At 39.0% G+C, this 21,619-nt stretch overlaps 4 protein-coding genes across 10 annotated transcripts in view; 2 read left to right on the forward strand and 2 right to left on the reverse strand.

Annotated features, from left to right (window-relative positions):
- Positions 1–1,544, reverse strand: part of LOC105562380 (beta-ureidopropionase-like) — a 5,101-nt gene extending 3,557 nt beyond the window's left edge. The window contains exons 1-3 of the mRNA XM_012013172.1: positions 1,372–1,544; positions 477–724; positions 5–387 (exon numbers count right to left, since the gene is read on the reverse strand). Coding sequence (XP_011868562.1) covers positions 5–387; positions 477–724; positions 1,372–1,463 — 723 coding nt within the window. The 5' untranslated portion in view covers positions 1,464–1,544. The remainder of the gene's footprint in view (positions 1–4; positions 388–476; positions 725–1,371) is intronic.
- Positions 1,545–3,774: 2,230 nt separating this feature from the next.
- LOC105562362 (vacuolar protein sorting-associated protein 72 homolog) lies at positions 3,775–10,476 on the forward strand. 4 transcript variants are annotated; one of them, XM_012013146.1, is made up of 8 exons: positions 3,775–3,954; positions 4,358–4,557; positions 4,639–4,859; positions 4,935–5,117; positions 5,464–5,668; positions 5,789–6,007; positions 6,123–6,364; positions 10,393–10,476. In XM_012013146.1, the coding sequence occupies exons 2-7, from the start codon at positions 4,424–4,426 to the stop codon at positions 6,352–6,354; spliced, it is 1,194 nt and encodes a 397-aa protein (XP_011868536.1). In that variant the 5' UTR covers positions 3,775–3,954; positions 4,358–4,423; the 3' UTR covers positions 6,355–6,364; positions 10,393–10,476. The 4 variants fall into 4 exon arrangements, with proteins under 4 accessions (XP_011868536.1, XP_011868537.1, XP_011868535.1 ...); XM_012013147.1 differs by lacking the exon at positions 10,393–10,476 and adding an exon at positions 8,692–8,982; XM_012013145.1 differs by lacking the exon at positions 10,393–10,476 and having other exon boundaries at positions 6,123–7,167.
- On the reverse strand, positions 7,582–15,469 carry LOC105562361 (ras-related protein Rab-11A). Its single transcript, XM_012013144.1, has 5 exons — positions 15,041–15,469; positions 12,627–12,822; positions 11,897–12,171; positions 10,455–10,611; positions 7,582–8,452 (listed from the first exon to the last, which is right to left on the reverse strand). The coding sequence occupies exons 1-4, from the start codon at positions 15,078–15,080 to the stop codon at positions 10,475–10,477; spliced, it is 648 nt and encodes a 215-aa protein (XP_011868534.1). The 5' UTR covers positions 15,081–15,469; the 3' UTR covers positions 7,582–8,452; positions 10,455–10,474.
- A 2,464-nt stretch (positions 15,470–17,933) lies between these two features.
- LOC105562363 (zinc finger C4H2 domain-containing protein) lies at positions 17,934–20,161 on the forward strand. Of its 4 annotated transcripts, none has more exons than XM_012013149.1 (5): positions 17,934–18,370; positions 18,814–18,985; positions 19,090–19,271; positions 19,396–19,620; positions 19,718–20,161. In XM_012013149.1, the coding sequence occupies exons 1-5, from the start codon at positions 18,312–18,314 to the stop codon at positions 19,845–19,847; spliced, it is 768 nt and encodes a 255-aa protein (XP_011868539.1). In that variant the 5' UTR covers positions 17,934–18,311; the 3' UTR covers positions 19,848–20,161. The 4 variants fall into 4 exon arrangements, with proteins under 4 accessions (XP_011868539.1, XP_011868541.1, XP_011868542.1 ...); XM_012013151.1 differs by having other exon boundaries at positions 19,411–19,620; XM_012013152.1 differs by having other exon boundaries at positions 19,411–19,611.
- The last annotated feature ends 1,458 nt before the right edge of the window (positions 20,162–21,619 follow it).

Genomic DNA, 21,619 nt, shown 5'->3' on the forward strand with positions numbered 1-21,619 from the left:
CCGCCCCATTCAAGCCAAACATCAACCAGTTGAGTGGATGATGACGTCCGTAACATATGTTGATCGCGATGCGTCCAAATGGAGTGTCAAATACTGGGTGACCTGTGTTGCCCTCCATGTAGTAGGTGGATTCGTTAAAATCCCCGACACGGGGAATGTGATTCTTCCTATGTTTACCGAGGACCGTGCCGTCCGTGTTGATCACCACGCAGGTATTCCAGAGGCTCTCGCCGTCAGTATAGTCTCTCTCCAAAATAGGCGAAATTATCACCATGTTGTACTTCTTGGCGAGAACAGATAGAAACTGGGTCGTGTGTCCAGTTTCAATGTCCTCCGCAAATTCGACCCACGGATACTTTTCCCTCGTGCAAAATGCGAACGGCATAGCTGCAATGATCGCGCAGATAGATTATTATGCAAATTTATATGATGAATATATAACGAAAAGCTATTACAATACTATAAATTTCACGTACTCCATGCTTCTTGGAGACATAAAATGTTAACTTTATATTGAGCTGCTTGTACAATATATGATTTAATCTTGCTGTGTATTGCATTTCGTTGATCGTAAACAGGATCCGATGTTGGTATCACTATGCTGTGTTGTATCAGTCCAACGCGAACTAGATTTGGGGTACGAAGCTGTTCACGGGTCACATGACTATGCATCTGCCAGCCTCTTATTTCAAAATGTTCATTTTCCCAGTCTATGTTTAATGACCTAAGAAAATAACATACGTAAATGTATCTTATGTAGCTTGCACAATTAGTGATAGAATTTACGTTGCTCGCAACATAGGTTTAATGTGTTTTTTAATACTACATTCTACTAAAAACTTGGTATTATATAATTCTTGTATTTGATTAAGTACATATATTCGATAGATGTAGAATTGTTTACTGAACAAGCACATTATCACAACTAGGTACAAGTTTATTGAACTGTTATTACGACCTCTCAATATTAGGACCAAGACGTTTGTAAGATTAGAGCTGTAAAATAAAAATATACACCTTCTGCTCACAAAGCTTAACATTTTCTTTTGACTAATATGATTCGGTGAGAGTAGCATTCTTATCTTAATTGTACGTACGTAGCAAATTTATTGTATAAATATATTTTGTAATATATACCCTAATAGCACAACGCATTGGCTAAATATTGACTAAACTATTGGCCCGATATTGGACAATATTTAGCAATGTAATATGAATATTGGTCTAATATTGATACGATATTGCTGAATAGACATATTGGCTAAGAGGATGTATCCATTTTACAATATTGGACCAATGTTGAGAATATTAAATTTACATTATTTCCCAACATTATGCCAATACATTGTGCTATTAGGGACGAGTTCTTACTTAGGTATATTTCCATATAATATACGTTTTACTTCAGCCAATTTATTCTCTGGTATATACTCCTCTAAAATTTGTTCCACAGTTTCGGCCATGATTGCTATCTTGTTGGTTTGCGCTTCGACTGAGTAATCTTGAGGCTCGAATTGCAGTAAATATAAAGTGACCCCTCCCCACTGTAACATGGCAAGAAGTGAGATTAGACAACGCAGACAAATAATGAAGATATCAAACGTCCGAGAAGGACGCTACTTATTATTGACTTCAAATATTGTTTTATATCAGCACGACATTTCACATATATGTTACATTACATGTATCATAATATTATTGCCGTATCTTTCCAGTCACCTAAACATCAGTTAACAGTTACATAACAGTTAGGGCTGGTCTACAATAAGTTAGTCGTTGGTCAGAAGTTAGAACTATATGTCGGTCCTTTTTCTTCCATCCAGAAAGGAAAAGGATCGACATACAGCTCCGACTTCTGACTAACGACTAACAACTCGTTGTAAACCGGGCCTTACACTTCAACATTATAATTTCCTGCTCAACAATATAAATGTAATATAACACGACACGTTGTACATTAATAGCAGAGTAAAGTCGTTTTATTCGAACTTACTTTACCCAAATCAAATGTAAATTTACATCGGAGAAAAATTATATGTATTAACAGTATATACGCACAACTCGTGCAGCTAACGCATCAGAAGATATCACAGGCAACACTGTGCAACACGGTGAATCGTTTTATCTTCGTTGCTTATCATTATTAAACAAGGATGAAATGATTCTCTGTATTACGCTGCATCAATCTGCGCCTCTTGCTGGAAAGCATCCATCTGTTCACAACTACGTAAAATAACACGGATATTATGAACTGAAAAGAGGACTCGCTTTTTAAAATTCTCTATGAATTATTCAACTGTACGAAATGAGCTCCAACAGAATTCTTTTCAGGTGCGAGTTCTTATAAAATAAAAAAAATTCCCATTGTATTTGAGAAAAAGGGCTCGGAAAGCGAATTCCTTTTGAACTCCTGAGGACAGAAGTGTGACGGAGAAAGAGCTAATTTCGATAATTCGGGAATTTAAAACGAAGTCTTTTTGGGTCCTCTGGGTAGGCGCAGTTTCATTATTTATATATATATATATATATATATATATATATATATATAGCCTCGGTGGTCGAATTGGTGAGACGTCCGTCTGGAGTGCGGGGAGATCCAGGTTGAAACCCTGGCTGAGGTAATGTTTTTCGCAAGAAACTTTCTGCGTTAAAAACGCATCGCCAGTCACTAGAAGCTGGATCGTTGAAAAGATTTATATTCCTGTAAAGAATTGTGCGAATAACTAATGGATCTATGATGGCTGCGTTTGCATGCTCCATTTCACGCCACGGTCCAGATAGCACCTGCAGTTTTAGCCCAGCAAACACCAAAGTAACAGTTACATAACATCAACATAAATGTAATATAACACACGCCTGTTACGTTACAGTTGCATTGATGTTGTGCAATTGTTACTTCGGCGCTTACTGGGACGAATATTCTTCTGGAGTGCAAATATTCATAACTTCAGAATATTCCAATAGAATATCCTCTAAATATCTGTAGATATATTATTACCATTAGAAATCGTGTATTCATAACAAAGAAGAACGTTTTTAGAGTATCCGTATTCGAGATATTCGTTCAGAATAATTTTTTAATATTCATCAAGTTTACATATTGCACATTGTTTATTGTGTAATACACTTGTCTCGTGCAAAAGGCAGTGAAACCTGCGATCGCACCGCACACAACCGACACGCATATTCGATAGATTATTCTGTTCACATTCGAAAAAGATTTATTGTAATCAAATGTTCCACGAACGTAAGATAAATATATAAGCATGACCGATGGAATATTGCAAATATTCTTCAAGAATATTCTGAAAATGTTCATAGGAGTGTCTCGTGCTGTCTAGGAGACTCGTCAAAAGACAGAATGAACGCCAGCGTCAGCGGGCCGCAGCTCAAATAGAAGCCCTGCCACGTGTCGCAGGTCAATCAACTTTTACATTGTACACCAAAGCGACGCGTTTATCACGTGCACAGTCGCCATTCGGGCTACAGTGTAGCCTCGAACGTGGAACGGAGCATCGATTGGGCAATTTATCGCATAGCAGCGGAAAGTACATACGCGATTGATGTCACGACGCACAGTCGTGGCGCGCCCCGCTTATCTTATCTCCGCGGTCCTGTGCGAGCACGCGCGAACGGGCGTCGGAAAAGTACGAGGGCGTAAATTTCGAAACTTACGTTCCACCGTGCACCGCAAGACGGCGCGGACGTCGCTGCTCGCTCCGTCGGTAAAGTCCTCTGTTATGAGATAGGGTTCTAAATATGAGACAGCGGGTTAGGTTAGGTTCTTTAGTTAGGTTAGGTTTTTTAGTTACGGTTTCTACAACAAGCGAATTCCAGCGAGATATAATTATTCGTCGACTCCTTAACGTGACGAAGCGACATTCACGTTCCATGCAAGCTTGACGAGGGAGAGAGAGCCGGAGGGTAGGACTGGATATCTTCCAAGGTCTGAAGGTTCTCGTCTGGATATAACCTCGCTTGGCGGCGCAAAGAATGACCTTCTAAAGGCCCGGTCTACAATGAGTTGTTAGTCGTTAGTCAGAAGTCGGAACTATATGTCGGACCTTTTTCTTCTACCCAGAAAGGAAAAGGATCAACATATGTATAGTTGCGACTTCTAACGACTAACGACTCATTGTAGACCGGGCCAAAGGCTCATTTAGACGACAAGGCGTAAGGCGCGGCGCAAGAGCGCGAGCACAGGCGCAAGAGGATTTTTCCCGATCGTAGGGTCGTGGCGCAGCGGCGCAAGCGAAATAAACTAATTTTATTTCCAACGCCTACGCCTGAGCTCTTGCGCCGTGCCTTACGCCTTGTCGTGTAGACGAGGCTCAATACTTTTGCCCGTTTCTCCCAGGTGCGAGGCGTGATTGTATACGTGTTAGCTGTATCAAGAGCTGCTAGCCGGAGAGATCTCGCAAGGATGGCCGCGACGAGAGAGAAACGTTCGAACGCCGGCAACAAAATGGCAAGGTTGCTGAACGAGGAGGAGGAGGACGATTTTTACAAAACTACATACGGCGGCTTCGACGAGGTGGAGCAGGATCACGATTACATGTTCGTGGCGTCCCCGTAACGTCATTACGTTTATTCGCAGCGTAGACTCGCGAGGGTATTAAAAAGGTATTTGCATCTCAGGGAAGAGGACGAGGCGGAGGACGAGGTGGATTCGGACTTCAGTATCGACGAGAACGACGAGCCGGTCTCCGACACCGAGCAAGAGGGGCCGAAGAAGAAGCGCAGATTAGTGACGAAGGCGTACAAGGAGCCTAAACCTGCCACATTGCATGCACAATCGACGCCCAGAGAGAAAAGGATAAAACAGTCGAAACAGGAGAAGACCCTCATAGACAGCATAGGTATAACGCGATTACTCCAGCACAAATGAGACGTTTAATCCAACGTGCGTTTACTGTATATAACACTGTGTGTAGAGAGAAAATCGATACGTCGCTCTACCGCTGCAAAGTCGGCAGCTACGCAGAAGCGCTTACGCGAGAGAAACGAAGATCAGAGGCGGAAGATAAAAGTTGTCAAGTACGACATATGGAAGCCCACTCAGGAGGAATTGCTGGAAGAAGCGTTGCAGACGGAGGAGCTTAATACGAAATCACTGGGTATGCATAAAAGTTATCCAACCGTGTTCTTTATTCGGGTGTTTTTTTTTTCTCTAAGAGCAGAAAATCAAACTGATTTGAAACTAGAAATGAGTGGGGCAAAATCATATTTCTTTAAAAAATAAACAGGAGTGTTAAGACATGACTGCGAGAATATTGTACGCTTAATGTGAAATCATTGGGTATGTATAAAATAAACTATCCAACAATACTCTTTATCATTTTTCATCTGAGTAGAAAATTAAAATGATTTAAAACGAGAAATGAGTAGGAAAAGATAATATATCTTGAAAAACAAACAGAAGCGTTAAGACACGGCCGCGATAATATTGTTCTACACTTACAGAAAAATATCAGAAACTAGAGAATGAAAAAAAGACTACGAGGACTGTGAGAAAAACGCATGTTGGCCCGATAATTAGGTATCAGTCGTTGTCCATGCCAGTCATGGTGTTGGAGACGTCCGTGGACGAGGACGAAAGAATCAATGTTGAATGTGACGATGAGAAAAAAGGAAGTTCCAATAACCCAGGCTCTCCAAAGGAAGGAAGGTAGATCGACATTTTCTGAGAAAGACAATATTTTCCTATACGTGTTAAGATACAAAGAAGAGATATAAAGTATACTGGATTTGATATACGTCCGAACTCCATTCGTTTAATATATTTCAGCGAAACAGAGTCAAAGACAGATGGAAAGGACGATGGGGGAGAATCTGCAAACACAGCTCTCTCTGCGCCCACTAAAAGGAAAGATATCCATGCCGAAGAAACAGGGACATTTTACGAACGAACGTTTGTTACTTTTGAAAACGAACAATCCTATCTAGATGTATTTAAGAAATCGACATCACAGAGGCCGCCGTTGAAGCCTCTATGTGCAATCACGCGGTAAAAAAAATATTTAAAGTTATCGTTGAAGTTGCACACCTACGTTTTTCTATTTATGAACAAATAATCTAGCATTAAAAAAAAATTGAACAAATATCTTGAATTGTCCTGACAGGTTGCCCGCCAAGTATCTAGATCCCATGACACAATTACCATATAAAAATGTACAGACCTTTCGATTGCTTCGAGAAGCTTACTATCAGCAGTTAGAAGGTCGAACTGAACTTAACGATGCCTCCCAAAGTCCAGAGTTATTGCGATGGCTTGAATGGCGACAGAAGAATCATGGTAATTCTCAGAGGAATACTATTCGTCTGGAGTCAGCATCTTTACCAGTATCTTCATAATTTTTTGCTTGTAAGTAGTAATTTAGGATTAAAAGTAACCCGTTCTTGTTATTCCGGCTTACCCAATACAAATTGAATTTTTACTATATATTTATAATAAAATAATGTAAATATCTTTATACCTGGTGTGTTTTCGTGCACGATATCCTTGTAGAACTAATTATAATACATAAATTATAACGCTATAAACTTATAGCAAGTTTTAAACAAACTATAACAACGAATATTTTGTATGTATATACATACAAAATGTAGAAATGTTTTCATATATTGTGGTTTTATGAGTGAAGGTATTTTATGCACTGTGATTAAATAATTTCAGCGATTATTAGTACTATACAATGTTATATATTGCATAAAACAATCATATATATATATATTTATAAAACATGTTTGCTTCAATTAGTTCTTTTTTACATCTGGTAACAGATTGTATTCCATAAGGAGCAGTAATTACTTCTATCATGTAAATGTGTTGTCACAGCGTAAAAATAGAGAGGCATATATCACTTATATAAGCACTTGTGGATACATTATAATCATTCGTCTTAAAAGCAAGTTTGGTATTTTATTAATAAAATAACGAAATACAAGGCATTATTAATAATCTATATTGTTATAGATATAATATCCCATTTGTATTCAACTGAGTGAAACAATCTTATATCTTAAATCATATTTTTTAGCTGTATATATATATATTTATATAAAATTTATTCTACTTAGTTTAAAGGAAACTGTAATTTGCCTTTTCTAAGTTTTGTAGCTTGTGGCCTAAGGATACAGAATAAATCAAAAATATCTGTAGAAAACTATGGTCACTTTGACATTGCTTATACACATTTGTTCTGAATTTCGTGTATCTGTGTTACGTGTTGTGTATGTATGTCCATAACAAAGTAATAAGCCCGCTATATCAAATGGTAATTATACGTGTAATTATCTTACCATTTTTAAGATTGCTTCGAGAAACAACGCATTTCTCATTACTTACAATGGATATATATATATATATACATATATATCCATACGCGTAATTTATATTATCGCGACATACATATATACATACCGCGATAATATAAATTATACATACTATAAATCAGGTTAAACGCACGCACGATGCACTATAATTATCTTTCATTAATAATCTTGCTAAAGATTATTACAAAGTGATAAATTTCAAACCGTTGATTTTTCATGTGATCCATCGAGAAATAGACATTTCGATTTATCAACACCTTACTCACTCTCTATTTTATTTAGGATACAATAAAAGCTCGTGTGATGATAACGTATTATACATATTACAGCCCACACAGAAAGCAACAGCTTTTAGGGTTTTGAAAAACGCCTACTATACAGCTTTGTGTTTGTAATTGTTCTTATATAATTTTATTCGGTATATAAGAAGTTTGGAAAGATGTTCATGTAAAAATAAAGTAATCCCGAAGCATGTAGTGCCCAAGCTTGTACAGACTAGTACTATTATTTACGAAGAGGCGAGAGTGAGCAACGAGAAAGGACTATCTCAAGTTAGCTGTTTTCACCTCCTTTTTTCTTATCATTCGCCGTATAAGCCCATTATTTATATCATAGTTGTTTTCTTCTATGCAGTGCATGATAGTACTTATCCATGATACTTCATTGCGTATACGATCATAAACTGTTCACATACTCACGATCACGCTACGCGTTAAGAAGAGTCGTTTTTATATATATATATATGTATTACAAAGAAGCAGTAATATAACATTTATTTATATTATAACATAATTTATATCGTGACAGATAGAGAGACAAACAGAGAGAGTAAAGATGATCTTTTTTTCGCGGGCAGAACGGTGCGCATTATGCGCGCTTACAGCATCGTACAATCTTTTTTTTTGTCACTTATCCTTACTTGATTATTTCCACAAACATGTAACGCATACTCGTATGGATTGATGGATGTCCTCTCTCGCACTGGTAAGGATAAAATCTCCTTTAACATATGAGATTACATGCTTGCGCACATAGTCTTAACTCTCGTTCTGTTATGCACCTGTTATATCTACCGCCAACTAGTACTCCCACTTTTTTCTCCTCCGTAAGACTGCTTCTGTAAAACAAAATTGCACAACTCTTTATGGCGCTCAAGCTACAAGCAATAAATCATTGAAATTGTACTTAGTAAATGATTATTAATTGTTCCATGGTTGATTTATTATATATTTACTTTCGATATTAGACGACATTATAAACAGAATCATTAAATAAGCCTAACAGAAATATATGTTCTACTACAGACTCGTACAAGTATAATATACCTTATTTATTATTTCTTCAAATATCTTTCAGATATGAGTGTGAAATATTAGTCTCTATTGAAGTATGAGACAAGTAATCTACTCAACTAAATTAATACTGTGCATCTATTATAAGATTAAACATCTTTAAAGTTTTCTAAAAAAGAGCTTAGGAAATATCTAATACTTCATATAGCATAACTTTGAATGTAATTTTTGTGGAAATTCTTTTATTAGAAAAATTCATATATAGGATGGATCAATAATTCTAAAGGATTACAAATATATGACTGTTTAAATTGTAAAAAAAATACAAAATTTTGCAAGCAATATAAAATAAGAAATCTATGTTTTTTCGTCGCTCTCTCTCTTTCTCTTTATATTTAAAATAAAAATGTATGCTTATTTGTGTAAAAAAAGAAATAAGAATGCTTACAAAGGTATATAAATAGCTAATATTGATAGATGCACTTCTTAGAATCTACAAAATATTACATAATTCCGTAATTATTAGGAATCATATCCACGCTTACGTAAACTTTCTTTCTTACGATGACGTCAGAAATCTAGATTATATCACACGTGAATCATCTTATCGATGTTCAATGTCAATCAGGTTTTTCTTTATTTTATTATCACCAGATACGTTATTAAGGAAGATTGAAATTATTTCATATTAAAGATTTAAAAAATTATATAATTTTTTTTAAATTAATGAAGTGATTATATCCATATAATCTAAGTATAATATATATATCCACATATATAAATATATATATATAAAATGTACATCATTATTGAATGTAATACGGCATTAAATAATATTAATAGAGAATTATTTCATATATAAAAAATTAGTTTAAAAATGCATGAGAGATATTCCGATTTATTTAGAATTATTTAATAGCCTAAAAGCAAGCTATATCATTACAAATAATTTGCAAATATATATACATATATATTGTTGGACATAAATATCATTTAAATTTTTATCGCCTGCTTCTAGCTATTATAAAGCATTGATTGAACTATACAGAATATCCGAGAATCATCTAGATGTCCTTTTAATAAGATTCTTTAGCCAATTTGAAGTTGATGTTTCTTTCATTAAAAAATTCAAGAGAAATCCTTATTTATCGCAATCTCCCAATTTTCATCATCTTTATACATGTCTCATATCGAAATTCATAAAAAAGTTAATTAAGCAGGTTTGTTTCATTTTATTTCGATCTTAATTCACGAAGTATCTTTTACTTTCAATTGTTATTCGAGAAAAAACAATTAATTTGACAAATCCATTAAGAAAATGTTAATTTTGAGAATTGAGAGATATACAATTAAAAGGACATCTCTGGTTGTATTGAAATATCCTATATAAATCATACAATCTGCAACACAATCTTGTTTCCTCTGAAGAAAACGACAAACTTAAATATTTTAATTATTTCAATAGAGAATTGAATATGTATGTGTAAGAGACTCCATAGTTGTATGTACAGAAATAAACGACTCGGTATTTCAATATGGTTTTAACAATATACAGAATATAAATTATTGGAATGAAAGAAACGTGGAGTGTTGTCTTTAGTAGTATTTAATTTTGATATATGTTAAAATTAACTCAATTTACAATCAAGTTAACATTAATAATAAACTAACCACAGTTTCCTTATATTAAATCTATCCTATTATACAAATGATCATTTCAGAAACTTTTTACTGCAGCATAAACAAAATCTTTTTTTTTCATTAGAAATTATATATTATCCCCAACTGTACTTCCGTGATATTCATACTGTATATACGTGTACACACATTTTAAGCAACAAGGTGAGTCACTGGCAGCACTGCTTACGCACTCCGTCGGCATTCATCGTTGGTTTGACTTCAATTTGTTCTACGTTCTGTGGCCGGATTGTGTCACCTTCAGGTGGATCTCGTATCTGTTTTTGCGATACGATTCTGTATATTTCTGTAAAAACAAAATGTTTCGTTAAATGAGACAAATAAAATGCAATGTACAATTTGAATTTAGTATGCGATAAATAATCTCAAATCTAGTGTAGACAAAGTCGTTTAATGATGTTACTAGAGGAAAGTCCTCTATTATGAGTCACGTTTCTAATATAAGATAGCAGGTTTTCAACAACCAAATTCAAGCACAAATCTTTTTTTCGCAACGATTACACAATCCAACAAAGAATTTTCCACTAAACAGATTTTGCTTCCAGGGCAATAAATTCATGGTTGAATAAACTGATGATGCCTATTAATTTAAAGAAACCCTGTTATCCCATATCAGGGGACTTTTCTCTATATATTTGACCATGAAAACACATTCATAGTATTATATTGTAATAATGTTTGGCAAATATAAAATTTTAATTCTATTGTAATATTGCAATTTGTACTACCACGAAATGAAAGATTTATATAGAGTTAAACGGTTTTGTTAACATACATATACATATGCATAGAATTTTTCATAAAAATATGAAATTTCATGCAGTAATACACAAAAACATATTAGCTGTTACAATTTCAATGTGCTTTCCAATATTTAATTTTATTTCACGCACACTATACGCTAATTTTATATAACAATATCATTGTATAATGCTCTGTGGGAGCACTGATGGCAAACAGATTAACAAAAAGGTCTGAGTTTAAATCCAACCAGAACCATTGGTTTTTATTAGAAAGGTCTCGGAGGAAAGTGGCAATTACTGAGAGTATAATGCCACATACACCTCTCGGGGGTCTGAAGGTCTCTTCAGGCACGTCCCCAAGTTGGGAAGTGCCCGTTTACAAAAAGAAGGAGGATTAGTGAGTTACATTAGAGTCTGTTCCCTATAAAAACAGATAATACTCAAAGAACCCCTAGGAAAGTCTCTAAAAAGGTGCCAACTAGGTGTTGCAGAAAGACCGGACATAGTTTTACTTTCAGAAGAAGAAAGAGAAGAAAAAGGAGCAATTAATTCGCAGGGTGTGTTCGCGGAGTGCGCTATTAGCACTGAAAGCATCATCTATCTTTCTTCGACGTATAATGAGCAATAAAGATAGAAAGACTATTTCAACGCTAATAGCGGCTCCATGAATGCACCTATAGTCGGCAGACTAAGTTTGACCCTCACCTCATTCATGCCATCGACTTACAAGAAATGGATCAAAAAGCATTGAGTGGAAACACATGATGGAGTGCCCCGGAAATAAATTCTAATAAAAAAAGAAAAGTGTCGTGGAAAGAGCTCTATTACCTGTTAATATGTTTTGAAACGCTGTCTCAACATTAGTAGAATCTAAAGCGGATGTTTCGATGAAAGACAAGCCGTTCCTCTCAGCAAACGCTTTAGCCTCGTCAGTTGGAACAGCACGCAGATGCCTTAAGTCCGACTTATTTCCCACTAGCATGATCACAATATTCTGATCAGCATGGTCCCGTAATTCTCGTAACCATCTTTCTACATTTTCATACGTCAGGTGCTTCGCAATATCATACACGAGTAGTGCGCCAACTGCTCCGCGGTAATATCTAGTAATTAGAGAAAGATTATTGATATGTATGCCATGTATCAAGTTTATGATAAATGCTGATTTTATGTGGAATAAGTTACTTTCCAGTTCGTCTATTTGCCTACATTTTTATAAATATAGTTATTATTTTTTAATTCAATAGAAACTCAGTCATACGTGTAATTGTTTAATATTAAAGGTGAAATAATTGTGCAAGTTAAATCTCCAAAATAAATGTATAGATAATCCACTTTTATCTTTCTGTTAAGTGAGTTTAATAACATACTGTTATAACTGCACCAATCATTTTTCCATCTTTTGGTTTCTCAATATTTTTATAGCGGTGTACTAAAGAGTATAACTTGCACAATAAAATCGATACATCTTAATAACATTACGTAAAATAATTTGAAGATAATGAAAACGCTATCATTATCTTTAACCTATTTGAAAGTACATGAAATTTAAACTTACGCAGAAGTAATCGCACGATAGCGCTCTTGCCCAGCCGTGTCCCAAATTTGGGCTTTAATGGTTTTACCATCTACTTGTATACTGCGCGTTGCAAACTCGACTCCGATGGTAGACTTCGACTCCAAATTGAATTCATTTCTTGTAAATCGGGATAGGAGATTACTTTTTCCTACTCCAGAATCTCCAATGAGGACCACTGAAAAGACAGGCAGAATCAATTAGACAGATGATTAGACGATTAAATTTTGGGAGACAGTCGATCAACAAGTGAGAAATTAAAAGAATAATATATTTTGTAATAGTCTCTCTCTCTCTCTCTCATATCATCTGTGAGATACTAAACTTAGATCATATATCAAAAACAAGATTGCAAATGTATTAAGAGACTATACAAGTACAATTGTTATCATTATTATCTAAGGATAATGACAATTAGAAAATTTGCAATGTTTCATATTATCTTCAACCGACTGAGCTAAAACATAAATTATAAACACTCCATAAAAATATGTATTACTATTAAAATACCTTAAACAATTGTAATCCAGTCTCACTCGTGTAAAAGCTATGCACACACTATAAGTGTAGTGAAATCTATTTCAAAGTGAAAAATGACATCGAAACATACCCTGAGCTAAAATTTTTATCAGCATCTAAACTTGACAATTAAAATTATCAACTTATTGTACAATGAATACCGGGAATACTGGACGGCTGTAAAAGTAATAAACCGCGCGAGGCTCTTTATCTATAAACCTGAAAAAGTTGTGTCATGTATCAGTGAATCAGTGCCACATCACGACCATGTGTGGCGTACATGTCGGTGTGTATGTCTATAGATTGCTATTCAGACCAGAGGCATGGGAAATAAAGCGTAGCTTGACCCCCCCTTCGTTCTACATCTGCTCTCGCCAAAGTCAGAGATATAAACATGGTGTACGCGTGTCGGTCGTGTATATCACGTCCACGTACATCCTCTCGCTTGTCCAAAGCCAAGCTGGTGTAAAGCAAAGTAAAACAAATTTTTAATCAATTCCACGAGACAATTCAGAACGAGGCTTCATCGTGCCTCCAACGTTCAGTGCGAAATCGTGTAGAAACTGTATGTACACGCATGTCGAAGAGGCGCGCGAGTAACGAGGGAAAATATGATTGACCTGACTTATCGGCCCGCCGTAACACAACGTGCCCGGATCACGACAGTGACAGTGGCCAGGCACATGACTGGCGTTATACCCTTATAGAGTCAGGGGTCAAGATCAATCGAATTGAACGAGTGTCCCGAGTGAAGCAGCGGCGCCAGGACAACCGAGCCTCCGGACCCAGCGGGCAGATGATGATCAACGTTAATTGTCGCGGCTAAACTGAAGCCTGCAATGTGGGCTGCGCGTCTAGAAACGTTCTATTTTGTACAAGCAAATCGAAACGCCTAGAAACTTTGCCGGCAACGTATGGCGTACAATGGATCGACTTGCACAAATTGTTTAGACGTGCTTATTGGCTACAAAATGCAACGTTTCTGGACGCGACGAGTACATAGTAGGTTTAACGGAGAACAAGACGAGTTCTTCCCTTCTTATCCCCTGAAGATGACAGCTGACGAAAGATACAGAGGGAGAGAGAGAACCGATGACGGCGTTTATAGTAATCTTGGCGTCTTATCTCTCTCTCTCTCTCTCTCTCTCTTCTTTTCTGTTCCACGAAAGTGCCGATGATGTGGAATGACAAAGCCGAAAGAAATTCCATGTATGTCACACACGTACGTACGCCTGTCCACAAAGGCGGGCGTACGATCGGCACATAGCGGATCCAACACCATCGCGCGCATTCGATACGCGTATACATCGCGTCCAATTACATGCGTAATGTACAAATCGCGGGCGTTTTTCACGGCGCAGGGAAAGAAAGAACCTGGGGGGGGGAGGGGGAGAGACAGGGGAAACGACGGGCGAGAGAGGGAGGGGGAGGAGGAGGAAGGGAAGGACCGGAATCGGCGGAGCCGTCGATCCGGGAAGTCGCCCGGAGGAATCTCCCCTCCCCCCCCTCCCGCCGCCGCCGCCGCGGGGAAACGGATTGTTAGCCTCCGCGCGCGCGACGGTGGGTCCGCCGTTTCTGATGTCACCGCGCGAGCGTTTCGCGCCGTCCGCCATCCGCGACGGCCGCGGCGACCGTTTGCGAGGTGACGTGCGGCGTGACGTCGGGAAACGGCGGCGCGGTGCACCAGGTCGATCGCGGGAGCATCCTCCCCGTGATCGCGCAAAAAAGGCAGCAGTCGCGCTGCTGTACGAGAGACGGAGAAAGAGAGACAGAGGCAGAGAGAGAGAGAGAGAGAGAAAGAGAGAGAAAGGCAGAGGAAGGGAGGGTGCGAGCGAGAGACGAGACAGAGGCACAGAGACGTGGAAGTGGCGAGTTACCTTTAAATAAATAATCGTACTCGTCGTCCCGAGTGCCCATCTTGACTGCAGCGAGCAACAAGCACCTCTCAACGAGCCGACGTCGGTCACCCCCGGGGTCGGAGCCGCGCTACTGCGACGACGTATGGCTTATATACAAAGGGCAGAGGAGGCCGAGGAGGAGCCGCCGATTGGCTCCCGTGTATACTATACTCTCTCTCTTTCTCTCGGTTCCGCCGCACGGATGCACGGCACGGCACGGCACGGTGACGTTTAGGGCCGGAACGAAGGGCTCTCCGCCGTCGCTCGCCGACGAGTAACAGGGGGGGGGTAACGAAGACGCGGGGAGCCGTAGGCGGTGCGGGCGCGAGCGTGCGATATCGGCGACGGCGATACAATTATTTTCCTGCTTTCAATTTAACTGTACAATATGGCCTCCTTTCTATACGCCCCTCCAGGGCCCGACGGGGCGCGCACGCGCCGCCGTCCGTGCGGGCGCGCGCGCATGCGCGCGCGCCCCGACCCGCGGCCGCTTGAAAACGGGATCGCGCTTCGATTCGAGTCGCGGCGAGGGTCCTTCGGGACGCGCCCCAGCAGAAATGCGCCGAGATCGAAGGGGAGCATTTGCGACGGCGGAGCTGGTTGGCTTTGGTTACATTTCGCTCCTTTCTTTCAGTTCCTTCAGGCCGATAGTCCGAATTATTCTCTTTTCGATAAAAGTGCCACTAAAATTGGGTTTGAAGCATCCTCATTGGCTGAAAGGATCTATTACAGGCACTTTTAGCGATAAAAGAGGATTCAGAATATGGGCCTTAGGTCCTGTTTCACCAACGTTGTTTAACTTTAAGCTTAGCTTACTTTCGTTCTTTGTTTCTTTTTAAGGGGACGGTTAGAAAGAGACAAGGCTACTCACATTTAAGCCAACGGCACACGGTACTATTTTTCCTACTAGATTCCTGACGAGAGTCAATCAGGAGGATTCAGGTTTAAGTCACCTGATCGAAAACTCTGCATCCTGATTGGCTGTCGTAAGCGATCCAGTAGGAAAAATAGTATCGTGTGCCGTTGGTTTAAAGCCCGCTGCAGACGATGCTACTTTTCCTGCTAGATTGCTTGCGATTTAGTAAATTACTAGAAATCCTGAGTGCTAAGTGGTGCAATGATAGTAATTTATTAGATTGCAAGCATCGTCTGCAGCGGGCTTTAATGTGTTTTTAACCAATCACAGAGCCGTATTAGCCTCCTAAAACAGCACTTAAAATAATTTTGAAATAAGAATCGATTATAGGCTTGTTTTCTGTTCCTACACTAGTGAACTAGTGCAATAAATTGGAGTAAGACAAGCATATTTTTTCTCATTCTTATAGCTTACTGCACTAGTTCACCAGTGCAGGAACAGAAAACAAACCCCTTGAGTACCGGCCTTAGTGTCTCTGTTCGCTGAATCGGGACGATGCTCCGACCAATGACCGATTTCGCGGGACCAATCAGAATCGGAGATTTTGCGAGCCATTGAAGAATTTTCTCGACGATCTGTGCCTGCGAAGTGCCATCTACATCTACTTTCACCTCGTGGAATCTCGCAGCGGTTTACCGTCGTCGATAAAATATTTGACAGAAATAAAAGAAACGCAAAACGGAGGAAAGAAAAAAACAGATGTGAAACATAAAACAAATTAATCGATTAAACAATAAGGCTTATAAAATTTTACGATATATCGAATTGAGACAGCCCTTTTTGCCGGCGATTTTTCTAAAAGCGCGAGTAAATTCGAGCAGAATGCACGCGTATAATTTTCTGTCCATCGAGAGCAGAGTCAGCGTATATATTTTAATCGATAATTTATATTTGTTATTAAAATTAAGTGAGGTAATCGTCAAACAAGAATAAGGTTTTCTCGACAGCTGAGGCACGTCCCCCATTTTCGCCCGACTCGAAGCTACGCGACGTCGAGAGATCTCGCTCGAGATGCGGACGTCGAAAGAAGAGCTAGGTGACGTACGTCACGCGTTCTATTCCCGGGTTAAATGGGGATCAATGGTGCATTATTCACGTTTGTGCTAAATGCGGCCGTTCGATTCTTAAACTTGAGGCAACGCGCGGCACGCATTCTTCGCGACAATTCAGAACGCGAGATCGAACGATCGCGTCCACCGTCCAGCGACGCAGATTGAACTCCAGTCTCGGTTTAACTCACCCTGGATCTTTTCCAATTTACTTTTTGCCTCTTTCTAAGAATTAGAGAAAAATAAAGAGTAAGTTGAGATTCAGGCTTTCTTGTCTCGGCGGCTTACTTCAAGTATTAGTATCCGCAGGATATTATTTTGTTAATTATTAATGGATAGGATATTAATTTTTTTTATCATTTTACTTTAGAAGATTAGATTAGGGATGACGAATTGTTTAGCCAGAAATGCGATTGTTTTTGCAATTTTTTGTTAATTAAATTGACCGCCGATGAATTTGCTCGAGAAGGAAAAAAACTGCGTTCAGCAGAAAAAGGCTGCCTTGCAGCTGTTGTAAAATTCGTGAATCTGATTGGTGTGTTCTCTTAATCTCGAGTGAATTTAAGAGCATACGCCAATTAGACTCGTGAGTTTTACAACAGTTGCGAAGCAGCTTTTTCTGCCGAACGTAGCCAATGATTCATAATCGAACCCAACCCGTGCCGTGCAGCGAGAAATGACTCGTCGATCAGTGCCGAAACAATGCCGAATCGCCGTCGACACCGGCAAATTGACGTCGATTCAGTATCGTCGCGATATCTCTCGACGAGAGTCATTTCTCGCATGGTCGTTGCGAGGCGCGGGAAGAGAAAAAAAATCCTGAAACGTCGAATTGAAAACGCGCGCCCGCCGCGACAATTACGAGCCGCGGCATCCCAGATGGCGCGGTCGCGCTCATCTTGCCGTGCGGATTTCAAGTTCGCTATCTCTCCGCGGGGGAGATGAATGAAAAGAGGGGAAAAAAGAAGTGATTGGTGAACCGAGTCCGCTGTGCTCTCGCGCGACGCTCCGCTCGATGGCCTCCGTCAGCTTCTCCGTCAAGCAGCTTCGCCGAAGCTACCGTAACAAAAGCTTTCCCCGGTCCGCGGAGTCGCTCGGCCGCGCGTAACTCCCGGTCCCGTGATTCGTGAAACGCGTTTTACCCCCCCCTGCGTCCCCTCGCTGATCGCACCGACTCCCGAATATGCAGTAGTGGAACCCGAGTCGGGAGAGACGCCGCTGAAATTCCGCAGAACCCGGGGTGGCGACAGCGATCGTTAATTAACGTCCAGATTAACCCCCAGGCATGTCAGCGTCCGAGACGGCGGTGATTTTCGCGAAACTGGAGGCTTTGAAAGACATTAGGTATGAGGACGCGACATCCTCTCGTGTGTTGCGCGAGAAATCCCACCTCCGACACGTCTCTCCTTTAGAGAGGACTTGATTTCATCGCAACAATCGCGTAGATTCCACGATTTTCGTTTCGCGCTCACTATAGCACTCTCTTCAGGTACTCCAATTTTCATTTGAGTTCAACCAATTCGTACTTGACTGTATTTAATGTTTTTCAAAATAATTTCTTAACTAATTTGTTGTAATGTTTTTTTTTGTATTTTAGTTGTATGAGATCGCACTGAAGAAGACCTGAGTATGGGTCGAAACGTTTGAACAAAAGAATATATTTTAAACAACGCACTGTGTTCCGCGTTCCTTCGCTCACATTGGCCTTCCCTCGTCGATTCTTAATCTTTTTTTTTTGGGGAGTGCCTCCGCCACTCTTCTTTTCTCTCACCTTTGTACTCCTGCAGATCGAAGACCCTTCAGCTGGAGAAGCTGAAGCAGAGGATAATGCAGGAGGTGGAGCAGACCGAGCAGGAGGAGAAATGTCTATTAGAGTACAAGCAAGAAATGGACCTGCTGATGCAGGAGAAGATGGCACACGTTGAGGAATTGCGCCAGATACACGCGGACATCAACGCGGTGAATTTACATTGCTTGCTTCTTGTCTCTGCGAGCGAGACAAAATACAGCATGTGCGTTTAAACGGCACGGAGTCGCTGATAACAGAGCTTACTTTTTGTCAGATGGAATCTGTGATCAAGCAGGCGGAAGAGGCGCGTAACAGGGCGAGGGAAACCGCGAAGCTGATTCACAACAATGATTATCAGCCGCTGAAGCACGACATCGACCGTATGCGCAGGGAATTTTTGGGACTGGAGAGGTTACCGGAGTTGTACGAGACCGAGTCGGACCTCATCTCCCCTGAGTGAGTATCTTGCGATTGCCGCGAGGCTGTTGAGGATCAGCTGCGAGAGACGCCGCGTCTAGTATCAGGCAATAAGTGGAGAGTGACGTCACAGACTGAGCTGAGTCAAACTTTTATTGTGTAGACGGTTTGTTCATAGCTACTTTGAACGTCCGATGCAAAAGGCGGAGTGGAGGGTAGAGGTGCGGGGCGACGACTTGTTGCCTCAGCTCGGGCTACACCACCCCGGGCATCCGGGTGGCTCCACGCCTTTCTTAGCTCCGCAACCGATTCAGGGACCGAGCAAACCAGAGCCCAGGCCATTGCCGCCAGCCCCAGGGCCGCCTGCTCCAACATTCAGGTACCACTGGTATATCGCGTCCCCTTATTACATTCTTCATATAAAATTGAAGCCATTACCTGTTATCGTTTCTGTAATAAGGAGAATATTTCTGCTCGCTTTTCAGGCAACAACCGCCGCCTATGAAGTCCTGCCTCTCGTGCCATCAACAAATTCACAGGAATGCGCCAATTTGCCCGCTCTGTAAAGCAAAATCGCGGTCGCGTAATCCTAAGAAACCAAAGAAGAAAGATTAATTGTAATTATAAGGTTACTTTATATGAATAATCCGCATTTCTACAATTCAACTTAAACAGAGACATGTATTAATCATTTTTGTAATCCACAGTAATCATGCACTCGTATCGTATCATTAGCATTTGTAAGTGATAGCACAGCATTTATGAGAATCTATGTATTTATGTAATGTGTCAATTTTTTGACCACAGCTTTTTTTTAGAGTTTAAAGGTTTTATTGTATTCGCGTTACACAAGTATATAAGAAGAAATGTAAGAAATGATAGTCAAATAATTTCTACTGCAATAAAAATAAAAATTTAATATTTGACAAGTTTGACTTATCTTTGCCGTATTCAAACAATTTTCGTTATCGTTAAATCAGAAAGGAATTAGTATCTACAAATGACAGTAGTGAAATTACTTATTGCAACTTTATAATAATTTTATTTTCATTAATTAAATTTCACATATATTTTCAATTAAGTATATTTTTGCTATAGACAACTAGAAAAATATATCTACGTATTATACATACATATTGTATAGGCAACTCTGCATATCTTCACAAATGAAATAATGACATTTTTGCGGCTTTACTATTTCTTGAGAAATATTAGCTGCTTTCCTTTTACACTCAAGTGATACTGAGTCACTCAGTTATGTATTTTATACTCATTTTATACATTTTATTATTTTATACTCAGATATGACGTCATTAATGTGAGTCTTTTAACTAAAGCACACGGTCTTGATCGTGTGCAAAAACTCAGTTAAATCTGGTCGAATCTCACTTTTCAAGAATCAAAAGGAACAAGCATTCAACTGAGTTATAACGTCACAAGTGAGATTTATCTGAGTTTTCATGTAAAAGGAAAGCAACTATTAGCTCCCTTCCACTTATCGCGTGGTGAAAACTATCGTCCACTGAATGCAGACGCTTTTATTGCCTCATCTGCGTAAATCTTTTGACAATTCACAGACTTTGCTCCTAATGGTTGCGAACAAAAAGAATTTGAGCGAAAATGTAAAGCATTAATTTTTCATATCTCGAGTGGTCAAAAAGTAGATGCAGGAACAAATGAATGTTACCTTACAAAAATGGCTACGTTCAGCAGAAAAAAACTGCTTTGCAACTGCTGTAAAATTCGTGAATCTGATTGGCGTATGCTCTTAAATTCACTCAAGATTAAGAGAATACACCAATCAGATTCACGAATTTTACAACAGTAGCAAAGCAGCTTTTTCCGCTGAGCGTAGCCAATGTTTGGTGTTGCCTATACATTTTTTATTATACAATATTGCAATTTATAAAATATACATTATTGCATTATATAATTTAGAATTTAATTGCACTTTGAATATTCAGTTCTTTATATAATAGAATGTCAATTATAAAATTGTTATATTAAATTTATATAATATTATATTCCCCAATTTGAGTTTTTTTATAATCCTTTTGATATCCATCACAATTACGATATATAATAGATTTAATTATGACTGTCTAATGTTCGATGTAAATTTTTATCAATTTTTTACATTATTGTCTTTTGGAAGTCCTAAAAATATAAGTAATTAGCAGCACCTATGTACTTGTGTAATATCAACTATTCATTTCTTAATCAAATGTAAAACAATTTTATAAAATTTTAGATTAGGTCAGTCTTTGCTCTTCAAACTACATAGAAAAAGAAAATAAAAAGCAGACTGTACCCTTTTACACTCTTGCATTGATTTATGTTGCATTTACGTTGCATGTAAGCAACTCGTAAAGTATGCAATTCTCAAA

Source organism: Vollenhovia emeryi, unplaced genomic scaffold (genome assembly GCF_000949405.1).
Source record: "Vollenhovia emeryi isolate VEMERY1.0 unplaced genomic scaffold, V.emery_V1.0 DF939190.1, whole genome shotgun sequence".
NCBI classification, from domain to species: Eukaryota; Metazoa; Arthropoda; class Insecta; order Hymenoptera; family Formicidae; genus Vollenhovia; species Vollenhovia emeryi.

Coding starts and splice junctions, on each gene's coding strand:
- LOC105562362 (XM_012013146.1), top strand. CDS start 4,424: ATGGCCGCGACGAGAGAGAAACGTTCGAACGCCGGCAACAAAATGGCA. Junction 4,860..4,934: donor GACCCTCATAGACAGCATAG/GTATAACGCGAT, acceptor CACTGTGTGTAG/AGAGAAAATCGATACGTCGC. Junction 5,118..5,463: donor GCTTAATACGAAATCACTGG/GTATGCATAAAA, acceptor CTACACTTACAG/AAAAATATCAGAAACTAGAG.
- LOC105562363 (XM_012013149.1), top strand. CDS start 18,312: ATGTCAGCGTCCGAGACGGCGGTGATTTTCGCGAAACTGGAGGCTTTG. Junction 18,986..19,089: donor TACACGCGGACATCAACGCG/GTGAATTTACAT, acceptor ACTTTTTGTCAG/ATGGAATCTGTGATCAAGCA. Junction 19,621..19,717: donor CCAACATTCAGGTACCACTG/GTATATCGCGTC, acceptor CTCGCTTTTCAG/GCAACAACCGCCGCCTATGA.
- LOC105562361 (XM_012013144.1), bottom strand. CDS start 15,080: ATGGGCACTCGGGACGACGAGTACGATTATTTATTTAAAG. Junction 12,823..15,040: donor GTACGATTATTTATTTAAAG/GTAACTCGCCAC, acceptor CTGTCTTTTCAG/TGGTCCTCATTGGAGATTCT. Junction 10,612..11,896: donor GTTTCAAAACATATTAACAG/GTAATAGAGCTC, acceptor TTGTTTTTACAG/AAATATACAGAATCGTATCG.